The sequence below is a fragment of the Mustela nigripes genome, chromosome 4, assembly GCF_022355385.1.
Source record: "Mustela nigripes isolate SB6536 chromosome 4, MUSNIG.SB6536, whole genome shotgun sequence".
NCBI lineage: Eukaryota > Metazoa > Chordata > Mammalia > Carnivora > Mustelidae > Mustela > Mustela nigripes.
Genome location: NC_081560.1, coordinates 187,208,536 through 187,226,656, shown reverse-complemented (window position 1 = coordinate 187,226,656; position 18,121 = coordinate 187,208,536). Strand labels below are relative to the sequence as shown.

The following is an 18,121-nucleotide window of genomic DNA, read 5'->3' as shown; positions in this document are numbered from 1 at the left end:
TTTCAAGCAAAGGTAAATGCCCACACTCCAGTGTCTCCATAGCAGCCTGTGTAGATTTGTAGCATCAAGAGATGCTGGAGATTTTGGGGTTGGTCCAAAGGCTGGAAGATTCTTGGGAGTTTCACTCCCAATACAGTATCTTCCTGATGGCTTCTCATCATTCACAGACATTGCTTAATGCCCGTTTTAAAGTAATCTTTCCTGGTTTTCTTTCGTTCCATTTTTGGTGCTCAAAGGCTGTCCTGATTTTGAAAACAGGATTCCTTGAACGAGCGGTCTTTCTGTTGGGTCACTCAACTAAATTCTAATTCTCCTAATTGTTCTTGTCTATCTACTTTATAATTTTTCATTTTTTTTCCAAGGATGTGATAGGAAGGATGATCTAATGATCACCTGAAGTTTTAAAATGTAAAACTCGAGGTTGTATAGCATTTCCTTCATCCATTCACTCGTCCATCCATCTTCCCACCTTCCCACCTACCTAGACATTTGGATAAATCTATTTACCCACCCACTCATCTGTCCATCGATGTGTCCATCCATCCATCTACCCATCCATCCACCTTCCCCCCCACACTTCCATGCCTCCTTCCTTCCATCCATCTACCCACCCATACTTCCATCCGTCCACCCATCCACCTACCCACCCACCTTCTCATTCTTAGCCAACCAATCAACCATCCAACCAGTCATCTATCTATCCACCCACCCACCCACACTTTCATTCTTCAATCCAACCAACTAGTCAACCATCCATGCATCATCCATCCATTCATCATCCACCCATCCCATTATTTACTGAGGGTCTACTCTATGATTAGCTGGGCGAGAACGATATGAGGGAAGAGCATGAATATATTATTGAAAACCAACCAACCAAACAACGACCAATGTCAAAAGATATGTGCATAACAAAAGAATCACTGGAACTAAAAGTTGTCATGCTAGACCTGTGCTCAGGAGCAACACTCCAGGAGAATGAGGCGGGAGGTCTCACGTGAACTGATGGACCAATACAGTATCTCAGTGTAAACTCTTCTCTAAGGTAATCAGGGATACGTTTCATCTTATCTCTTAACTGTCCACCTCAGAAATTCCTTCTTACTGACAGCACCTTCCTCTACTACTGTGTCCTGCTGGCATGAAGAAGGACCTACAGAATCTCTAACTCAATGACAGCAAACACCCCAACAATAGGTGTTTATGATGCTTAGTGATAATTCGTTCTAACATCTTGTTAAATCTGCATTCAGTAGGGCCAAGTCTGTCATCAAAGTGCCTTCTAAATATCTTTGTTTATGTCACTGCCTTTAGTCAAAATCCATAAGAACTTAAATTATAGGTTTATTAAAATTTATCATGGAAAAATAAAATTTTAAATCATCTCAGAATTTATAATAACAGAATCGTGAAAGTATGTAGCAATTTCTGTTACCTTCAGAAGTTTTGCGTGGAGAAGCAAGGTGTAGGCCGCCTCTGTGTAGTTGTCACACTCTCTGTGTAGGTCACACAGCTTGTACAGGTATCTGAGATGACAAAACAGAGTGATCGTCTAAGATGTCAACAAATCATTTGTGTTGAAGATTGCAAGAGTTAAACTCTACCTTCAACAGTAAACTGTATCTACATTTTCTCTTCACAGAGTTCACAATTCCCAAAGCCCTGAACACTTTTGGTGCAGAAAGCACTAAGGAAAGCCAGTAAGAGTAATATACAATCGTATTTTGTAAAAAAATTTTAAGTGCTCCTTTTTCAGGTTGAAAATGAAGACAGCCCAAGAATGCAGAATTGTACTTCAAGGGTCTCTCTTTCCTTTTCATCTTACATGTGAAATGAGATCACGAAGTCTGATTGTAATTTCTTACGTTTCTATTGACTACAAAGGCACCCCCTCCCGAAATCCATAAAAACACAAATCCATAAAAATAAAGAGCTCCAATGATCACACTGAATGTGATCAAAAAATTTCTCTGCCATAAAGTTATAAAATTGCTTTTTAATATAGAGTAAACTACATTTTAGATAAAAGAATCTGGCTGCTTTTGCAGAAGTTTATTAAGTTTATTTGGTATATTTTAATAAAGGAGAAACTAAAAACATTCTTAGAAATCAAGTTAGAAGAGCATGCTTGATATAGTAAACACATCATTAAACATTAAGCCACATGAACATAATCTTATTCTCTTCTAAGTTATCATCTTGCTAAATATTGACACTGGCCCCTCGAAATGACCAAGAGAGGGGATCCATCCCAGCCAACCCCCTCTAGAGAAAAAGGCAAATGAAGGAGGGAAATCCAGCAGAAAATATAAAACATCAGAATATAGCATCAGTTAAAAGAATAGACTGAAAAAATATACTATTGTCTATTTATGATATAATTAAAACTGATTTCTCATTTGATCATATGGTTTACTGTAAAACATGAAAATTGTGCTCTTATCTCTTTTTAAAAGGGCCACATGAGTCAGTCAAGAGATACCAAAACCCTGTGAAATAGTATTTAGCTAAATATGACCCCCGAAATGTCAGCACTGGCATCTGCACAGGAGTCAGGATACACCAAATTCAACCTCCAGGATTCATGACTCCTACAAGATAAACCCCTGTGGTCATACAACAGTTGTTAGCATGCACTTGACAAACAGCAATTATAGTAAACCTGCAGAGGGTACGGACAAGCGGGATGCTGACATACCTTATGTACATTTCTTCTCTTTCAATTTCTTTGTAGAAATTCTGAAAAATCAAACCACAACACTGTTTTAAGAAACCTGTTCTACAAAAGGTGTCACATAAGCACTAAACACTCAAGGTTCTTCCACTGGTGTCAAGCACAGCCAAAGGGACCGAGCTCTTTGGTTTAGAACCATAAATTCACATAAAGTACAAAGATGTCTTACATTGGTCTTCAATTTTTGGGGGGCGGGGGGGTGATGCTAATGATTCCACTTCCTACACTGAAAGGACTGAAACCTAGTCTTTAGCTAAATAAAGGTATTACCCCAAAGATATGATGCCTTAGACATTAGAAAGTCATTAGAAAATGAAAAATACATGAAAGATCCCATATCTTGGAGTAAGTATCACTAACAAGACTTAAACCATGCTGGGCCCAGACTTGGCTAGAGCCACGAGAGGGCAATGTGGTATTCTAGACATGAGGTGGCCAATACAGTAGCCATGCTACCTGTATGCGATGTAAAGTAAATTTAATTAAAATTAAATAAAGTTAGGGCTGGCTGGGTGGCTCAGTTGGTTAAGCATCTGACTCTTGGGCTCAGGTCATGATCTCAGGGTCAGGGGATCAAGCCCCGAGTCAGGCTCCTTCCTTGGCAGGGCATCTACATCTACCTGAGATTCTCTGATTTTCTCTCTCCCTGTGCCCCTCCCCACTGCTCTCTTTCTTTCTCTCTTAAATAAATAAATAAATCTTTTAAAAAAAAAATTAAATAAAGTTAAACATTTGCTTCCCCTGGGAAGCCCTCTGGCCCTGGACTCTTGTTTATTGGGAGATTTTTTATTACTCCTTCAATTTCTTTGCTGGTTATGGGTCTGTTCAGATTTTCTATTTCTTTTCGTTTCAGTCATGGTAGTTTATATATTTCTAGGAAATTATCTGTTTCTTCCAGGTTGTCTAATTTGTTGGCATACGACTGCTCATAGTATTCTCTTTTCATTGTTTGCATTTCTGCAGTGTTGGTTGGGATCTCTCCTCTTTCTTTCATGACTTATTTACTCTGTCCTTTCTCTTTTCTTTTTGATAAGTCTGGCTAGGGCTTTATTAATCTGTTAATTCTTTCAAAGAAGCAGCTCCCAGTTTCGTTGATCTGTTCTACTGGATTTTTTTTTTTTTTTAATTTCTACATCATTGATTTCTGCTTTAATCTTTATTATTTCCCTTCTTCTGCTGGACTTAGGCTTTGTTTGCTGTTCTTTTTCCAGCTCCTTTAGCTATAAGGTTAGGCTGTGTATTTGAGACTTTTCTTCCTTCCTGAGGAAGGCCTGTATTGCTATATATATACTTCCCTCTTAGGGCTGCCTTTGCCGCATCCCAAAGGTTTTGGACTGTCGTGTTTTCATTTTAAGGTGCTTCCATGCTCCCTCTGTTATTTTTGCCATACCCTGAGGACTCAGTAACCCTGTGGGGCTACTGTTACTGTACCAAATGGTACAGAGAGAGAACATTTCATCATCACAGAAATTTCTATTGGACACTGCTGTTCCAGACAGACCAACCTTGCAAGCCACAGTAAAGAAACCAGTTGGCCTTGGAAGCACATTCTGTATTTCAATGCTTATTGATGAAAAATATTAATTAGCAGGTTATAAGCAATGGGCTATTTCCACATACTGTAAAATGTGACCAAGAAAATTTCTTTCTACCTTTTATTCTTGGGGCACCTGGGTGGCTCAGTTGGTTAAGTGTATGCCTTCAGCTCAGGTCATGATCTCAGGGTCCTGGAATCGAGCCCCACATTGGGTTCCCTGCTCAGCAGGAAGTTTGCTTCTCCTACCCTCTCAGCCCCTCCTGCTGGTTGTGCTCTCTCTCTCTCTCAAATAAATAAATTAAATATATTTTTAAAAAAGAAAAAAAATTCTATCTCTTAATGTAAACATCTCCATAAACATTTAAAAAATTTTTTAAAGGTTTAAATCTTTTTTAAGATTTGGGGCCCCAAAAAGGCGCAGAACACTCACCTAACCAGGCCCAAGGGAGGGCAGGCAACATCACAGCCACTGTCAGTGTGAAATTTAGCACCTGAATACAATGTGAGGACTCTAGGATTAGGCCCCAAGATCATAGTCCATATCACCATTATAAAGGACTCCAATTATCCCTTAAGATGGAATAAGTTGTTTAATTTCATGAGCAAAAAAAGAGACCCTGCTTCTGAAATTGATCTCTCTGAAAAGAAGTGATAAATAAATATAGAAAGTAAGAGGGGGCACCTTTAGAAAAATGCTCCAAGATTTTCCTATTTTGCTGCATCTGAGATTTCAATGTCCTCTGGTTCATATGCTATGGCTCAGTAATGAGGATATTTTCAGCCGACAACTCAGAGGGACGTAACAAAGAGAATCCGCATCAAAGGGAGAGGATGAGCCCTTCACTTCCAGCTCTAACTCACCAGTATTTACAAGCTACGATTTTATACTATCCTATTTTGCACTGGTATTTTTAATCTTTCCCCAAGCTTTTGATCATTCTCCTTTACAATTTCACAATGGGCATATCAGGTGACCTTTATTCCTCTCTCACGGATATGGAAATGTCTTCTATTTCCTGCCTGTGCTTAGTTCTGTTCCCTTCCTAGGACTTCAAAACCTCTCTACAACTGAAGGACGCTCATCTCAAACCCCAGTTTCTATATAAAACTGTGGGTTTCTTACGTAAAAGGTCACATTGCTCCGGCGCTCCACTTCTGGGCCCTGCAGCAGCACCCCCTCCCCCCTCCCCTCTCCCCATCATTCCCGCTTCTCAGGTCCCCTCTGCACTGGTGCTGGGTCTGGGCCAGGTTCCAGCTCTGTGGATCATTGTGGATCTCTGCAACCCTTTCAGGACTAGACCTCCAGTGCTAATGCACCATGACACACCCATCTTCCAGAACTTACACATTTGCTTTATACTCCAGTTCTGTGTTCCTTCATGATGACAACAAATGCTGAGATTTTTAGAATTCTCGTGACAGCCAGCTTAATTACCTTTCTAAAGGGGCCACGAAAAAAGTAACTTATATCTAAAAAATAACAAGGAGTCTATCGTGTCTGAGAGAGGGCTGTCTTGATGACTGTTTAGAATAGTGGTGACACACAACGAATTACCAACCAGTCATGAAAGACTGCACGACTCTAAGGGGACAACAAAACTCTACTTCATTACAAATGCACATTCTGTCCAGGGGCAACCGTGATCTAGTGTAAAACAGATGTGCTTCAGGGATGGGTACGGGTAGCGGACTCCGGTCCCTGCACAAAGTAACTGCTCAATTATTTTTAAAAATTTTTGTTTAAATGCAAGGAACAGTAACACATTAATGAACCCACACAAGTTAGAATGTTCCATTGATTCCATTAAAAAAAAAAAAGCACTGGTTCTAAAGGAAATTTGGCAATGGGCTTAAAGAGCATCAATAAATCCTATGTTCTTGATTCTATTTATTATTTTTTTATTCTATTTTTTAACTTTAGGATTTCCAGGTTAGTAATAAACAGAGTGCATTTTATATAGCCCTAATGTATGCTTAGACATCTATTTTCATCTAGAGATGGATATACATATTCATAATTTGTTTCATAAGGAAAGTACCAAGAGAAAAGGTGAAAATGGACTAGGAGATAAAAATATATTTATGTTTCTACTTATGTGACTAAACACGAGCTGGGTAGTGACTATTAAGAGACAGAACATTGGTCTGTAAAAACCCGGGAAGGCCTTGTGATAGGTTGGGACCCATCTTATGATCCCTAGGAAAAGGCTAAGAATAGAACACCTGACTCTTCCTTGAATGATTCAGGGTGTTACAAGTTCAGAGAGGTTAATGATGTCAGGTGTGCTTCTTGGTTAGAGCCTGGCTAGTGCTGACTGCAGCAACAGGTAGGTACTGCGTGAGGCTCCGTATGGCAGAGGAACACAGGTTAACATCAGAAACTGTGACTGCAGGTGGCATTTCGAGAGCTGATTTTCTGCCCCTGGGTTCTGATGATAAAAGGCCACATTCCGAGTACATCTCCACTAGGTTTCACATCCTGGTGAGCATGAGAGATCTTGCTTAAAATTAAAAAAAAAAAAAAAAAAATAGTATTCTCAATCATCAAAGTTGGAAAGTGAAGAAACGTACTAATAATTCTTCCCTCTGGACACAAATCAGCTTCTTAGATCCCCTTAAAAATCCTAGTGAGCACTAGAAAAGTATGTCCATAGTAGGAAATTATTTTTAAAAGGTTTCCATTTCTCTCAAACAGGAAAATATTGATTTCTATTTCATGTTAATCATTTTGTCATTATAAAAGTAAATTTCTCTGAACAGCTGTTAGAATGCAGGAAGACAATGAAGCAAGGGTCAGGGCATTCCTGAGCAAAAGACTGGGGCCCTCACCCAACTAGCCTCCAGGTGACTATAAAAGCAAACTTAGCAGTAGGCCAGATCTCAGGGACAGAAGCCAGAAGCACATAATACTCACAGTTGCCTAAGACCCTTATGACATCCACGTACTTATTTAGAACTTTCAAGCTCACTGATTCCTTCCTTGGCTCTGGCCAGTCTACCAATGAGATCAAAGAAAGGGGCACCTGGGTGGCTCAGTCATTGAGCATTCTGCCTTCAGCTCAGGTCATGATCCGAGGTCCTGGGATCGAGCCCTCTGTCAGACTCCCTTCTTGGTGGGAGGCCTGTTTCTCCCTCTCCCACTCCCCCTGTTTGTATTCCCTCTCTCCCTGTCTTGCCTCTCTATCAACAAACAAACAAACAAACAAATAAATAAATAAGGTTTTTAAAAAACAAGAAGAGACCAAAGACATTCTTTATTCCATTACTGTGTTCTGGATTTCTAGCATTTCTTTTTGGTTCTTTCTTAGAGTTCCATCTTTTTGCTTGTATTACTTCAACATTTTTGCATAAGGTCCACTTTTTCCATTAGAGCTCTTCACATACTAATCATAGTTCTTTTAAATTCCCAGGCTTAAAATTCCAAAACTTGGGCCATATCCAAGCCTAGCTCTGATGATTGCTCTCTCTTTTCAAACTGTGTTTTCTGCCTTTAGTATGCCTTGTAATTTCAGGTCGCCAGCAGACACAATGCACTAGGTAAGAGGCATCTAAGCTAGTCCTGGCCCTAGGGATGGTTTCTGTTCCACTGAGCTGTCATTCACTGGATTCTCTTGCCTCTCCAGTCTGGGGGGCAGCAGTTTTCCCTGCAGATCTGAAAGACAGAACTAAGAAGATTTGTTGATTTTTGGTTTTTCAGCTTTTTTCTTATGGTGAAGAGTCCAAGCTCCTTTTAAACCGGAAACCAGAAGTCCTCCATATTTGGATGTTTAGGGAAAAGAAAACTTGCTACAGATGGTATTTATCATTAGTGAGAACTGGCTGCCTATCCACAGAAGGCAGGGGCTGAGGTGGCCCATGAGCCTTCAGTTTCCAGTTTCTCACGCAAAGTACAAATTCAGTATTGACAATAAACTGGATGGAAGGTGGAAATATGTTTTTAAACCTATCACATCTCTGGTGGTTTTCTAAAGAATGAAGGATGGGTCATATTCCTCTTGGCACAAAAGTCCACTTCCACGAGCTCAAAGTGCCTACAAGTCCATTCCAATGGAGGTGGACAGTATGAAGTGAGGGCAGAACATCCACATGTCATCTAACGACCAGATGGTGATATACAAGCTCCTGAGAAGTGAAGTAGGCAGCCCGAAGCAGGAATATGCTTTCTCACATTCTTGCCTTGGGACAGGCAGGGGCAATAAAAACAAACCCTCTCAGGGCCAAGAGTCTGCTTTTCTGGCTCCTTCTGGGAGTGACAGAGGAGGATGAGGCAGAGAGGGGCAGAGAGCTCTGGAGGGAGATATAGGAGTCACGTGGTTCCTGACAGTGACGAGGCTGGCCAACCACTCCCTGCAGCTGAGCTTGTCATCAAGCTTCCTGAAAGTGCACTGCCCCGAGCTCTGCACCACCACTAAGCCAGGAAGGGGGTGTCTGTAGGACCTGGCCATGTCACAGTGATAGCAGGTGTGCAAGAGGACTGTGGATGGCAGCAGCCACATTTACCCGAGCCCCCGCTCTTCAAGAGGCCATGAGCTAGTTCCTCGAGGCTGCTGTAGCAAATCATCATAATCCTGGTGGCTTAAAATGATATATATTCTCTCACAGTTCTGGAGGCCAGAGTTGGAAATCCAGGCATCACCAGGGCCATGCTCCCTCTAAAGGCTCCAGGCAAGAATCCCACCCAGCCACTCCTCACTTTTGGGGACTCCAAGAGCCCCTTGGCTGGTAATTATATCACTGCAGTCTCTACCTGTACCTTCATGTGGTCTTCTGTGCATCTCCTTTTGTCTCTTATAAGGATGCTTGTTATTGGATTTAGGGTCCCAACTGGACAGTAATTCAGGACAATCTCATCTTGTGACCCTTAACTAAATCACATCTGTAAGGAGGCTTTTGGCCCAAGTATGGTCACAGGTTCTGAGGATTGGGAGCTGGACCCATCTCATGGGGGCCACCACTCAACCCACAACAGGACATGTTTGCAATCTCCTAATGACGAAGCCCGAGACACCTGTCATCAACGAGGGTGCTACCTGGCAACAAAACAGTTTGGCTGATCATTCTCAGCCCCAGGAAGAACCACCTGGAAACCCCCAGGGGTGATGATTCTGCAGACTTGTTTACAGTGGAGCAGCAGGACTCATCTTCATTTGCCCTTCCCCACAGCAGACGAGGAAATGAGCGAAGGAGGCTGAGTTCCCCCCACAAAACGCTCCAAGGCCAGCTGCCATGAGGCCTTTGAACTTTCTGGTCCAGTTTCTGGCTCCCTGTGAAGACTGGAAATTTAGTGAACTCGCATTTCACTCACCAGCACGTTGACAGTGCAGCTCATGCGATTTTCTTTGTTCTCATCATGCATGATGGTTCTGTAATCCAGGAGTCTTTCCATCAGGCGCACAACGAGTTTGACGAAAGTTTCTCCTGTTTTGGCGAGGTATTTGTGCTTCCTGCAGTGCTCCAAGAGGCTGAAAAATAATTATGCACACCTTGTTAATCACGCTCAGAAAAGGAAAGTTGACTGAGGTGCAATTTAAAATATTTTCCATTATTAACACATTTTAATTATTTCTGGGCTACAAAGTTCATTGTAGTCTAATTACAGTCTCTCTGTCTCTGTTCTGACATAAATCCTACTGTTAATCAACACTTACATTTTATCAAATAACACTTTGTACTGTTCATCTCCTCGGCCTCCTTCCACTTCATGATCCAGCTTGGTGATGATCTCATTTTCAAACTATAATTAAACACAGGAAGTGTAAATAATTAGCATGGTGGATATTTCCTTTTAAAACTGAGCATCAGTAGTACGTGAATCGGTGAGAGATTGTCATCAGACAGTTAGTTACCCTAAGCCTTTGAAGCCTGACTTCATTGAAGAGTTGCCATCCTGGAGCCCTGGAGATGTCTGACGATCCCCTGTCACGGGGGGACCCTTTCATTTCCTCCCCTGGTTAACTGAGTTAATAAACATGCATATTCTGATAGCAGGAGCAAGAACTAAAGAAAGACAGACGAGGGAACCACAGGAAAAACAACCAAGGAGCAGTAGGAGACAGCGTCTCAAACTTCATCTCTGCGAACAAGTAACATTGAAAATAGCTCAGTGGTTCCTGGAAAGGAACAGATGGCATTTCACTTGCCAGCAGAGAGTTCCCTGCAATCGCAAAACATCCAAGAGGCCACTTCACTGCCATTCCTTGATGGATCTAAGGAAACAGCTCACTTTGGTTGAAAAAAAAAGGTCACAAAACACAGGAGGGACAAAGTCTCTAAAAGACCAGCAGACGTCTCAAAAAGGTCCATCTGCAGGCCTTCTTGAACACCCCAAAGCTTCCGATCAGAATTCCAGAGCATAGCTGTGGGCAAGGATCCCCAGAACTGTCTCTTGGACCGAAACTCTGTCTCTTGGAGTTTTTAGGAAAACTCTAAATTCTGGAGAGGTACAAATCTCCAGGCTGTTTTCACAGGGGTCATGAACCTTGGGCTGACCAGGCCAGAAGTAACTACCTCACTAATGACAGATCTGAGCCCTGGACTGCTGCTCAGTCCCCTCCCCTTGGCAGAGTTCAGGCCCACTCCTATGGGATTCTCCACAGTTTATCTCCATGTTGCAGGGGCCCCGAAATTACCCACTGACTTGGGTCAGGGAGGAAGGAAGCCTAGGAGAAAGTTAGTTCCCACAGAGTGGGAAAATCCACACCAAACTCAAAGAAGGCAAGTTTAGGAGGAATTGAGGGAAACAGCTAAATTCAGGATTCAGAAAGCAAGAACACTCTGTATGTAGGCAGGGGTCTCTAGAAGCCCCTTAGTTTTATTTTTTAAAGATTTTAGGTGGGTATTGTGGAGGGCACGTATTACACAGAGCTGGGTGTGGTGCATAAACAATGAATTCTGGAACACTGAAAAGAAATTTTAAAAGAATAAACATTTTTACAAAATGATTTGAGGTGTTTATTTGAGAGAGAGCATGCACGAGCAGGGCAAGTGGGGAAGGACCAAGGGAAAGGAAGCAGCAGACTCGCCGCCAAGCGGGGAGCCCAACACGGGGCTCAGTCCCAGGACCCTAGGATCATGACCTGAGCTGAAGGGAGACACTTAACCCACTGAGCCACCTATGTGCCCCTAGGATCCCCTTAAAATACATGCTCAGGCAATGCCTTCCCAGGGAAGAATCTCCAAGTCTCCCATGGATACTAGGATCCTGTAGTTATTTAAGCTGTGCGACAGAAAGAATTTCCGTCTCTCTGGGTCTCTTCTAGAACAGTCTGTGGTGGTGTTTAACGGCATGAAGGTGCGATGTGCACAAGGACCTTTGGGGGATCCGTAATGCATTGGAGCCGGGGAGGGCTTCACAGGTCAGCAGGGGCACAGTGCCGCAGGTTGCTAAGACACAGCCTGGGCTCTTGGCCACGCAAGCCAAGGGCTGGACACACTCATATGACGATGGCTGGCAACAGGGGCTGCAGGCATCTGGTCCGCGCTGGGCACTCGGGGTGCTGTTGTCACTTTGGGGGGCAGCTGACTGTGGCCCCTGTGAGGCAGAAGGCAAGGGGTCTGGGGAGACTCACATAGGCACAGGGCTGCCTGACCTTGATCGGGACTTGCTGCCTGCAGCCACAATTTTATCACAGTGCAGATGAAGTGGAGGCTTAAACGGGACTCAAGAGGTGTATTGATTCCTGCTTGACATCAAGGACTCGGCCGCATCACGGAGCCCAGGCCTCGGTGCATATCCTGCGGTTCTCTCCTTGATCTTCCCTGTTGTCTCCTCCCCAAGTAAACACCCTCTGTTTGATCCTGTTTGGCCTGAAAGGTTCAGGGATTTTAGGAACATAGATAAAAAGGCAGCTCTAGTGAAGAAGAAAAAAAGCTTGTTTTATTGTTTTTACCTGAAGCCTCATGATAACGACTCTCCTGTAAAATAACCACCTTTTGATACTAACCCACTAGTACACTGTTCTATTCAGTCAAGAGTTCTGCAAAAGGTGGGCCTTTTGGGAATCAACTATGAGGCAGATCAGCTGCCATTAGCCCAAACACTGATGCTTCAGGCCAGTCCCATTTCCCGGAGGGGACCATGATGGGACCACAGAGATTTTGGAGAATGCTGGTTCTTCAAGACAAATAATTGAGGTACAAAATAAGGCTCAACTTCATTAAAACACAAGACTGCATGCCGCACATGTTTAATGAGCATACAATGAGGAAGGCACAGAGAATGCAGAAAAACGGGCTTTATCCTAACGTGGACCAACACATGCAGGCATTTCCACTCTTCATCCCTAGTTAAACGGGTGTATTGGAACTTGGAGTCTACTTTATGGAAATGGCATGTCTTCTCTGCTTCCACGTAAACGTAGCTGTCACAAACCAGGGCACTAAGGAAACACCAGCTCTTTAAGTGTGCTGCTTATCAGATTTGACTGATGAATTTAATGTTTCCTAAAATGAGCGGATGAATGATAAGTAAATCAGAAGAACACAGCTGATTCTAATTTTACTAACCTCTAAACCAAGTAATTTGCACAAACACCTGGCAACCCTATTCTGTTTATCAGCAAGGATTCAATACCCCAGGATCTGCAGCCAGCCTCTCATTCCAGGGTCTGCATTGTTTTTTACAGAATATACCGGAATCAATTTGTGAGTGTGCTGCGAACTGTGATCATCATCAGAACTCAATGATCCTGTCCAAATAAACGAGAGAAAGTCCATTTGCTGATTGAGCAGAGCTGGTTTTATTAAAAAGTTTGTTGATTATAGGACTCAAATGCACACTGTCTAACGTGCAGCAGGGTTCTCGACGTTTAGGTTAAAATTAGCAAGGGTTTACTGCGTTGCTTAAAAGGTGGCAGAGGCTCACTCACGTGATAAGCAAAATCATTACAGTTCTTCTCTTTTCAGAAATCACCAGTAGCACTACAAAAATGTCCACAGGTGTCCAACTTAAAATACCAACCAGAGCATCCCTAACCATCTGATACCATTGGCCTTCCAAGAATATGGAACGGAGTTCACGTGTAAGTGGAGGGCTTTCTGGAAGGCAGAGCAGGGGGCTACGCTCACAGGGGTATTGACAGCGTTGTTAATTCAATTAACTTTGAAAGTGATGACTGCTTTCGATGCTCAACGCTCCAGTTATCCACAGGTTATTGGCTCCGATTTGAGGGATCATAGGGTGAAAGAGCTCAGTAGTGGATAATCCAAAAGCCAAGTCTATTTGATTGAGAATGTTTCATTTTTCTTGGGAGCCAGACTGACCATTCCCGGCCTAATGCACTTATAAATGTTTAGAACCAGGCCTGCATTTTCCAGGCATTGATAAAAGAGATCAGAGCTTACGTCAGAGCAAGGAAGGGAGCTGGATGGACCCAGAGGGAAGGGTTTGCACAGATGGTTCACCACATCGATAGAGTGCTCGGAGGTTATCAAGAATGGGGTGAAATCTAAAATCTAGGCACAGGGTCTTCTACATGCATTCGCAGAAGTGCTTCTGGACTTTCATACAAATAAGCTTTAGTGAAAGTGCTCTTCATCCAACTCTGCTCTGCCTTCTCCTGTTGTTCAAGAAAAGGTGCTCACAGGTGCCGCAGGGGAAGGTTATGATTCGTGAGCACGCCCTGGTCTCAGAGAGCTCCAACAAATCAGATTCTCAATTTCTGACCTTCCAGAAGGAACCGGGCCAATCCATTAGGACTGCAGAACCATGTCCCTTCTCATTAGTGTGGGCAGGAGGGGCGGGCAGGAGAACATCACTGAATCGTACCTGTGGGGAAAGCAGGGCCGTGGGACAAAGGAGCCAGCATGCTGGGCAGGGAGCAGCCTGGCATGCCCACACTCTCAGGGCTCTGTGTTCATGTGAAATCTTAGAAGCCACTGAGTCCCCCCAGCCTGTCACAGCCTTTAATCCCTGCGCTCAGACACACGAATATTTTTATGTATATTGCATTCCTCTTGCTTAACCGCTCTATAAACTTAATTACACAGTTAATCTCCCACACGCCATATCTCACATTCTAAAATCCCCACATCCTTCCAAATCCAACAAGAAGGCTATTCACTGACCTTGAAGCTTCTGTCTAGAGCCCAAGAGCCCCAAGGCTGGGGAACTGTCCACTGCCTGGTTGGCTGGGAATGGCTCAGACAGGTACAGCCGCTCCCCATGTCCACACCCTACACACACACTGACAAGTGACTTTTGGGCGGTATTCAACGACCCTGGACTCCAGGAACATGCTCTTAGAGTGCATCCTGTTTGATTTGGCTAAAAGACATACAGAAGTGTGGGTATCTCTCTGCTGGAGGGCTTGTAAGAAAAGAATTCAAGGTAATCAGAACTCTTAAACTCAAGGGCTTTCATTTCCATGATCTCTCAAAGACTCTTAGGTCTGGGATTCAATGAAATAAAAGCCTAGTTCTTGTGCTGTACGTTCCCTTTCAGGGTCCAAAACAATAAAATCAAGTAGTATTTTGAAATCGAAAGCAAAAATAAGCCAACAAACAAAATCCCAAAGAATTAGTGAATAAGCAGGATAAAATCACCACCAAAATCACATCCACAGGCTAGTGCAAACTATCCTGCTCGCCCTCCAAGTGGCAGAAGCTGCCAACATCCTCTTAGGTCACTCAAGAGTTCCCAGCATGGGCCGTAGAAAGAGATTATTGAAACAGCACCTCAAAAACATCGAAGATGCCAAGATTACTCATGTTCTAATAGTGTTACAACGAAACAGGAATTTCCGGAAGTTGTGGAGCATTTTACTGACCGTCACAAAGATGACAGAAAATAGCTCCATGACTGAAAATATAATTTTGCTGTAGGGACTTTTCCATTCCATTTTTATTAATGGTATACAGCCCGGACGGTCACTGGTCACATTTCCCAGCTGTTAATTCTGTTTTTCCCAAAGACATAACAAATGGTATTCTTTAAAAAGGTGCCAGGAGGGAACTTAAAAGTATGTTTTGTTTTGTTTTGTTTTGTTTTTTTATGAAGCAAAATCCAGTGAGGCTGAGACTTGGAGCATTGCTGGTCTTGAAGGGGGATGTTGGTGAGCCAGGGGAGAGGTCAGTTTCAGGCCCGTGAAGGTTGGTCTCGCAGTAATGTGGTCCAGCGGGTGCACACGGACGATGCAAGGGACCCAAAGATGCCGGTGCCTCCAGACCTTGACACATTAGCAGAGCAGATCCTGAAGTCCCATGTCGGAGCTTTTCTTTGAAAAAAGTCAAATCCAGGACTGGGGACAGCCAGGGGGCGGGTGGGCATGGGGGACAGGGAACCCCCTGTCGGGATGACTTGAGAAGGGGGCAAGTGGCAAGGAGAGAGACCAGAAAATGCATCCTGCAGGGCTAATGGGCAGAGGAGGAGCAGGAGAGGGGCACCACGGAGGAGAACGGACGTGGCATCCATAGCATAAAAGATTCTTAGGAAGGGCGAGAAGAGCCAGGAACTGCTGTGAGCTGGCCTTCGCAGGGCTTCTTCAGCACCTGTGAAGGTCTGCCCAGCACAAACAGTATCAAGGGGACAAAAGGCACTGCCCGAGGCCCTGGAAAGCATGTCCCAGACCAGCAGGAGGACAAAGCACCTGAAAGGTAACTCCATGCGTCCCCATCCCACAGCCAGGTGAAGCCATCCAGTGGCTGGACCCGGGAGAGGCAGAGACAACGGCAGGGACACGTCTCTTTGGATGAAGAGTCATGCTCTTTCTTGGAGAAGTAGAGGAAAGAAGTAGACTTTTGGGGAAATGTATGTGTAAGAACATTCTAATGCCAGTCCTCCACTGCAGCAGAAGACCACAGGAGCTGCAGCTCTGGGGAACTGGAGAAAAGCGCATCTGGAACGCAGGCTCTGGCCGGATGCAGTCTTATCTTGAGTAAAAGGGCAGGTCCTTCTGCGTCCAGAGGGTTCACTGTCGACTCCAGCGGGAAGAGCACACTACCCCCGCAGACAGAATGCACACCTCACCGAGGACAGCCCATTAACAGACCCACTCAGAAAGACACAGCACACTTAAAAAAATAAATAAATAAGCAACAAAACAGGTTCAAAACACGTATGTTCTGTAAAAACGAAAAACCCTAATGTCTTCCCACACTTCATTAGGTTTGCGCATCTGCTCTAAAAGTGAAGCCAATTTAAGCCCTTGTTGATGTGACTAATAAGGTTAGGTAATTGGATTGGTGGCGGATTAGTGACACAGCCGCCAGCCAGCCCCAACCGGAAGCTCCTGGGATGGAGGCGGGGCTGCCTGTGCCCCGCTGTTCTGTGCGCGCGCCCCCTCGTGGCAAGAGCCCGACACCCCCAGCAAGGCCAGAGGGCACACCTAGTGCCTCAGCAAGAGGAGGCGCCCCAAGGAGATGAGGGCTGACCTGAGACTGGGAAAGAGTTCGACAAGATAGAAGAAGTCAAGAGACAGATGCTGGGGTCCGGAACAGGCCTGGGCGAGGGCCCAAGAGAAGCTGCTGCCGTGCTGGAGATGAGACAGAGGAAGGACGCACGAGTCACCGCAACCCACCCGGAGGCCAGAAGACCAAACAAAGACAAGACGACTGTAACCTGCACCCTCAAACCAAATGAGGAGGAGCCTGACAGAAATGGGGATGACAGGGGAGCAGGTCTAGGAAGGATGATACTGTGTGTGACACCGGGCCCGGGAGGCCGAGAGAGATCAAGAGAAAAAATAAATGGAGGCATCACAGGAGAAAAGGAGACGGGTCTTTCCCCAGTTCCTAAGATGGGGTTAATAGAGCAGAGAGATTTTATTGATTTTTTTTTTCCTCTCACAAGTTTGTTTTTCTGCTTTTAAAAACCTTTGGCCTTGGGGCGCCTGGGTGGCTCAGTGGGTTAAATGTCTGCCTTCGGCTCAGGTCATGATCCCAGGTCCTGGGATGGAGCCCAGCATCAGGCTCTCTGCTCAGCGGGGAGCCTGCTTCTCCCTCTGCCTCTTCCTCTCTCTCTCTCTTTCTCTCTCTCTCTATTGCTCATGAATAAAACAAATAAATAAAATGTTAAAAAACAAAACAAAACAAAATGTTGGCATGTCCTACCCTTTGTCTTTGAATGTACGAGTAGATGACAACACAGATGAATGAATAGTCGATGACCACTAACCAAAAATATCCAAGTAGCGGACCACCCTCAGCCTGGTGGCAGGATCTGGGGACCTGTGTCTTCAGGTTGATGCTTTTATTCACATATATCCTAGCGGGACATGTTTTAGGGACATGAAACTGTTTGTGGAATAGAATTAAATGTGCAGAACTACTTCTTGGTATCACACAGACAGTTCGGCTTTCTGGAATGAGGTCTCCTGATACGAGACCGTTTTTGAACCCACCACTGGGGGCAGCGTTGAGAACAGAGGGAGAAACACCAGGACTCTCCTTCATCAACTTCCTGCCCTTTAGGGAGGAGCCAGAGACCCTGCGAGTTGGAGAAAATGAATCCCTGCCACAGGCGACTATGTGAGATGTTTTAAAGCTGCAGCAATAAGAACCACAAGAATGGAAGGGAGAAGAGGAACAACTCAGAAGCCAAATTCTCCTTCATGCCCTGGTCCTTGTTCCAACTGCTCTTGACCTTAGTTTGGCCCCAAAGTTGGCTTTGAAGAATTACAAATGACGCAGTGTTTTAAAGGCCTTTGATCTTAGTTTTCTGGGCTCATAACACTTACCATATAAACACAGTTTTCTCCTCTTTATCTGATTCTTTGTTTTTTAAAGATTTATTTCTTTATTTGAGAGAGTGAGAGCACAAGAGAGCGTGGGCGTGCGAGCACAGGTGGGGGTTAGGGGAAGGGGGCAGAGGGACAGGGACAGGGAGAGACTCCTTGACAGACTCCTCACTCAGT

General features: G+C 44.2%; 1 protein-coding gene across 3 annotated transcripts in view; it reads right to left on the bottom strand.

The window, feature by feature from the left end:
- Positions 1-18,121, bottom strand: part of DOCK1 (dedicator of cytokinesis 1) — a 490,751-nt gene that overhangs the window by 53,421 nt on the left and 419,209 nt on the right. For all 3 annotated transcript variants that reach the window (XM_059398805.1, XM_059398806.1, XM_059398807.1), the window contains 4 exons: positions 9,920-10,005; positions 9,577-9,733; positions 2,699-2,739; positions 1,436-1,526 (listed from right to left, as the gene is read on the bottom strand). In XM_059398805.1, coding sequence (XP_059254788.1) covers positions 1,436-1,526; positions 2,699-2,739; positions 9,577-9,733; positions 9,920-10,005 — 375 coding nt within the window. The remainder of the gene's footprint in view (positions 1-1,435; positions 1,527-2,698; positions 2,740-9,576; positions 9,734-9,919; positions 10,006-18,121) is intronic.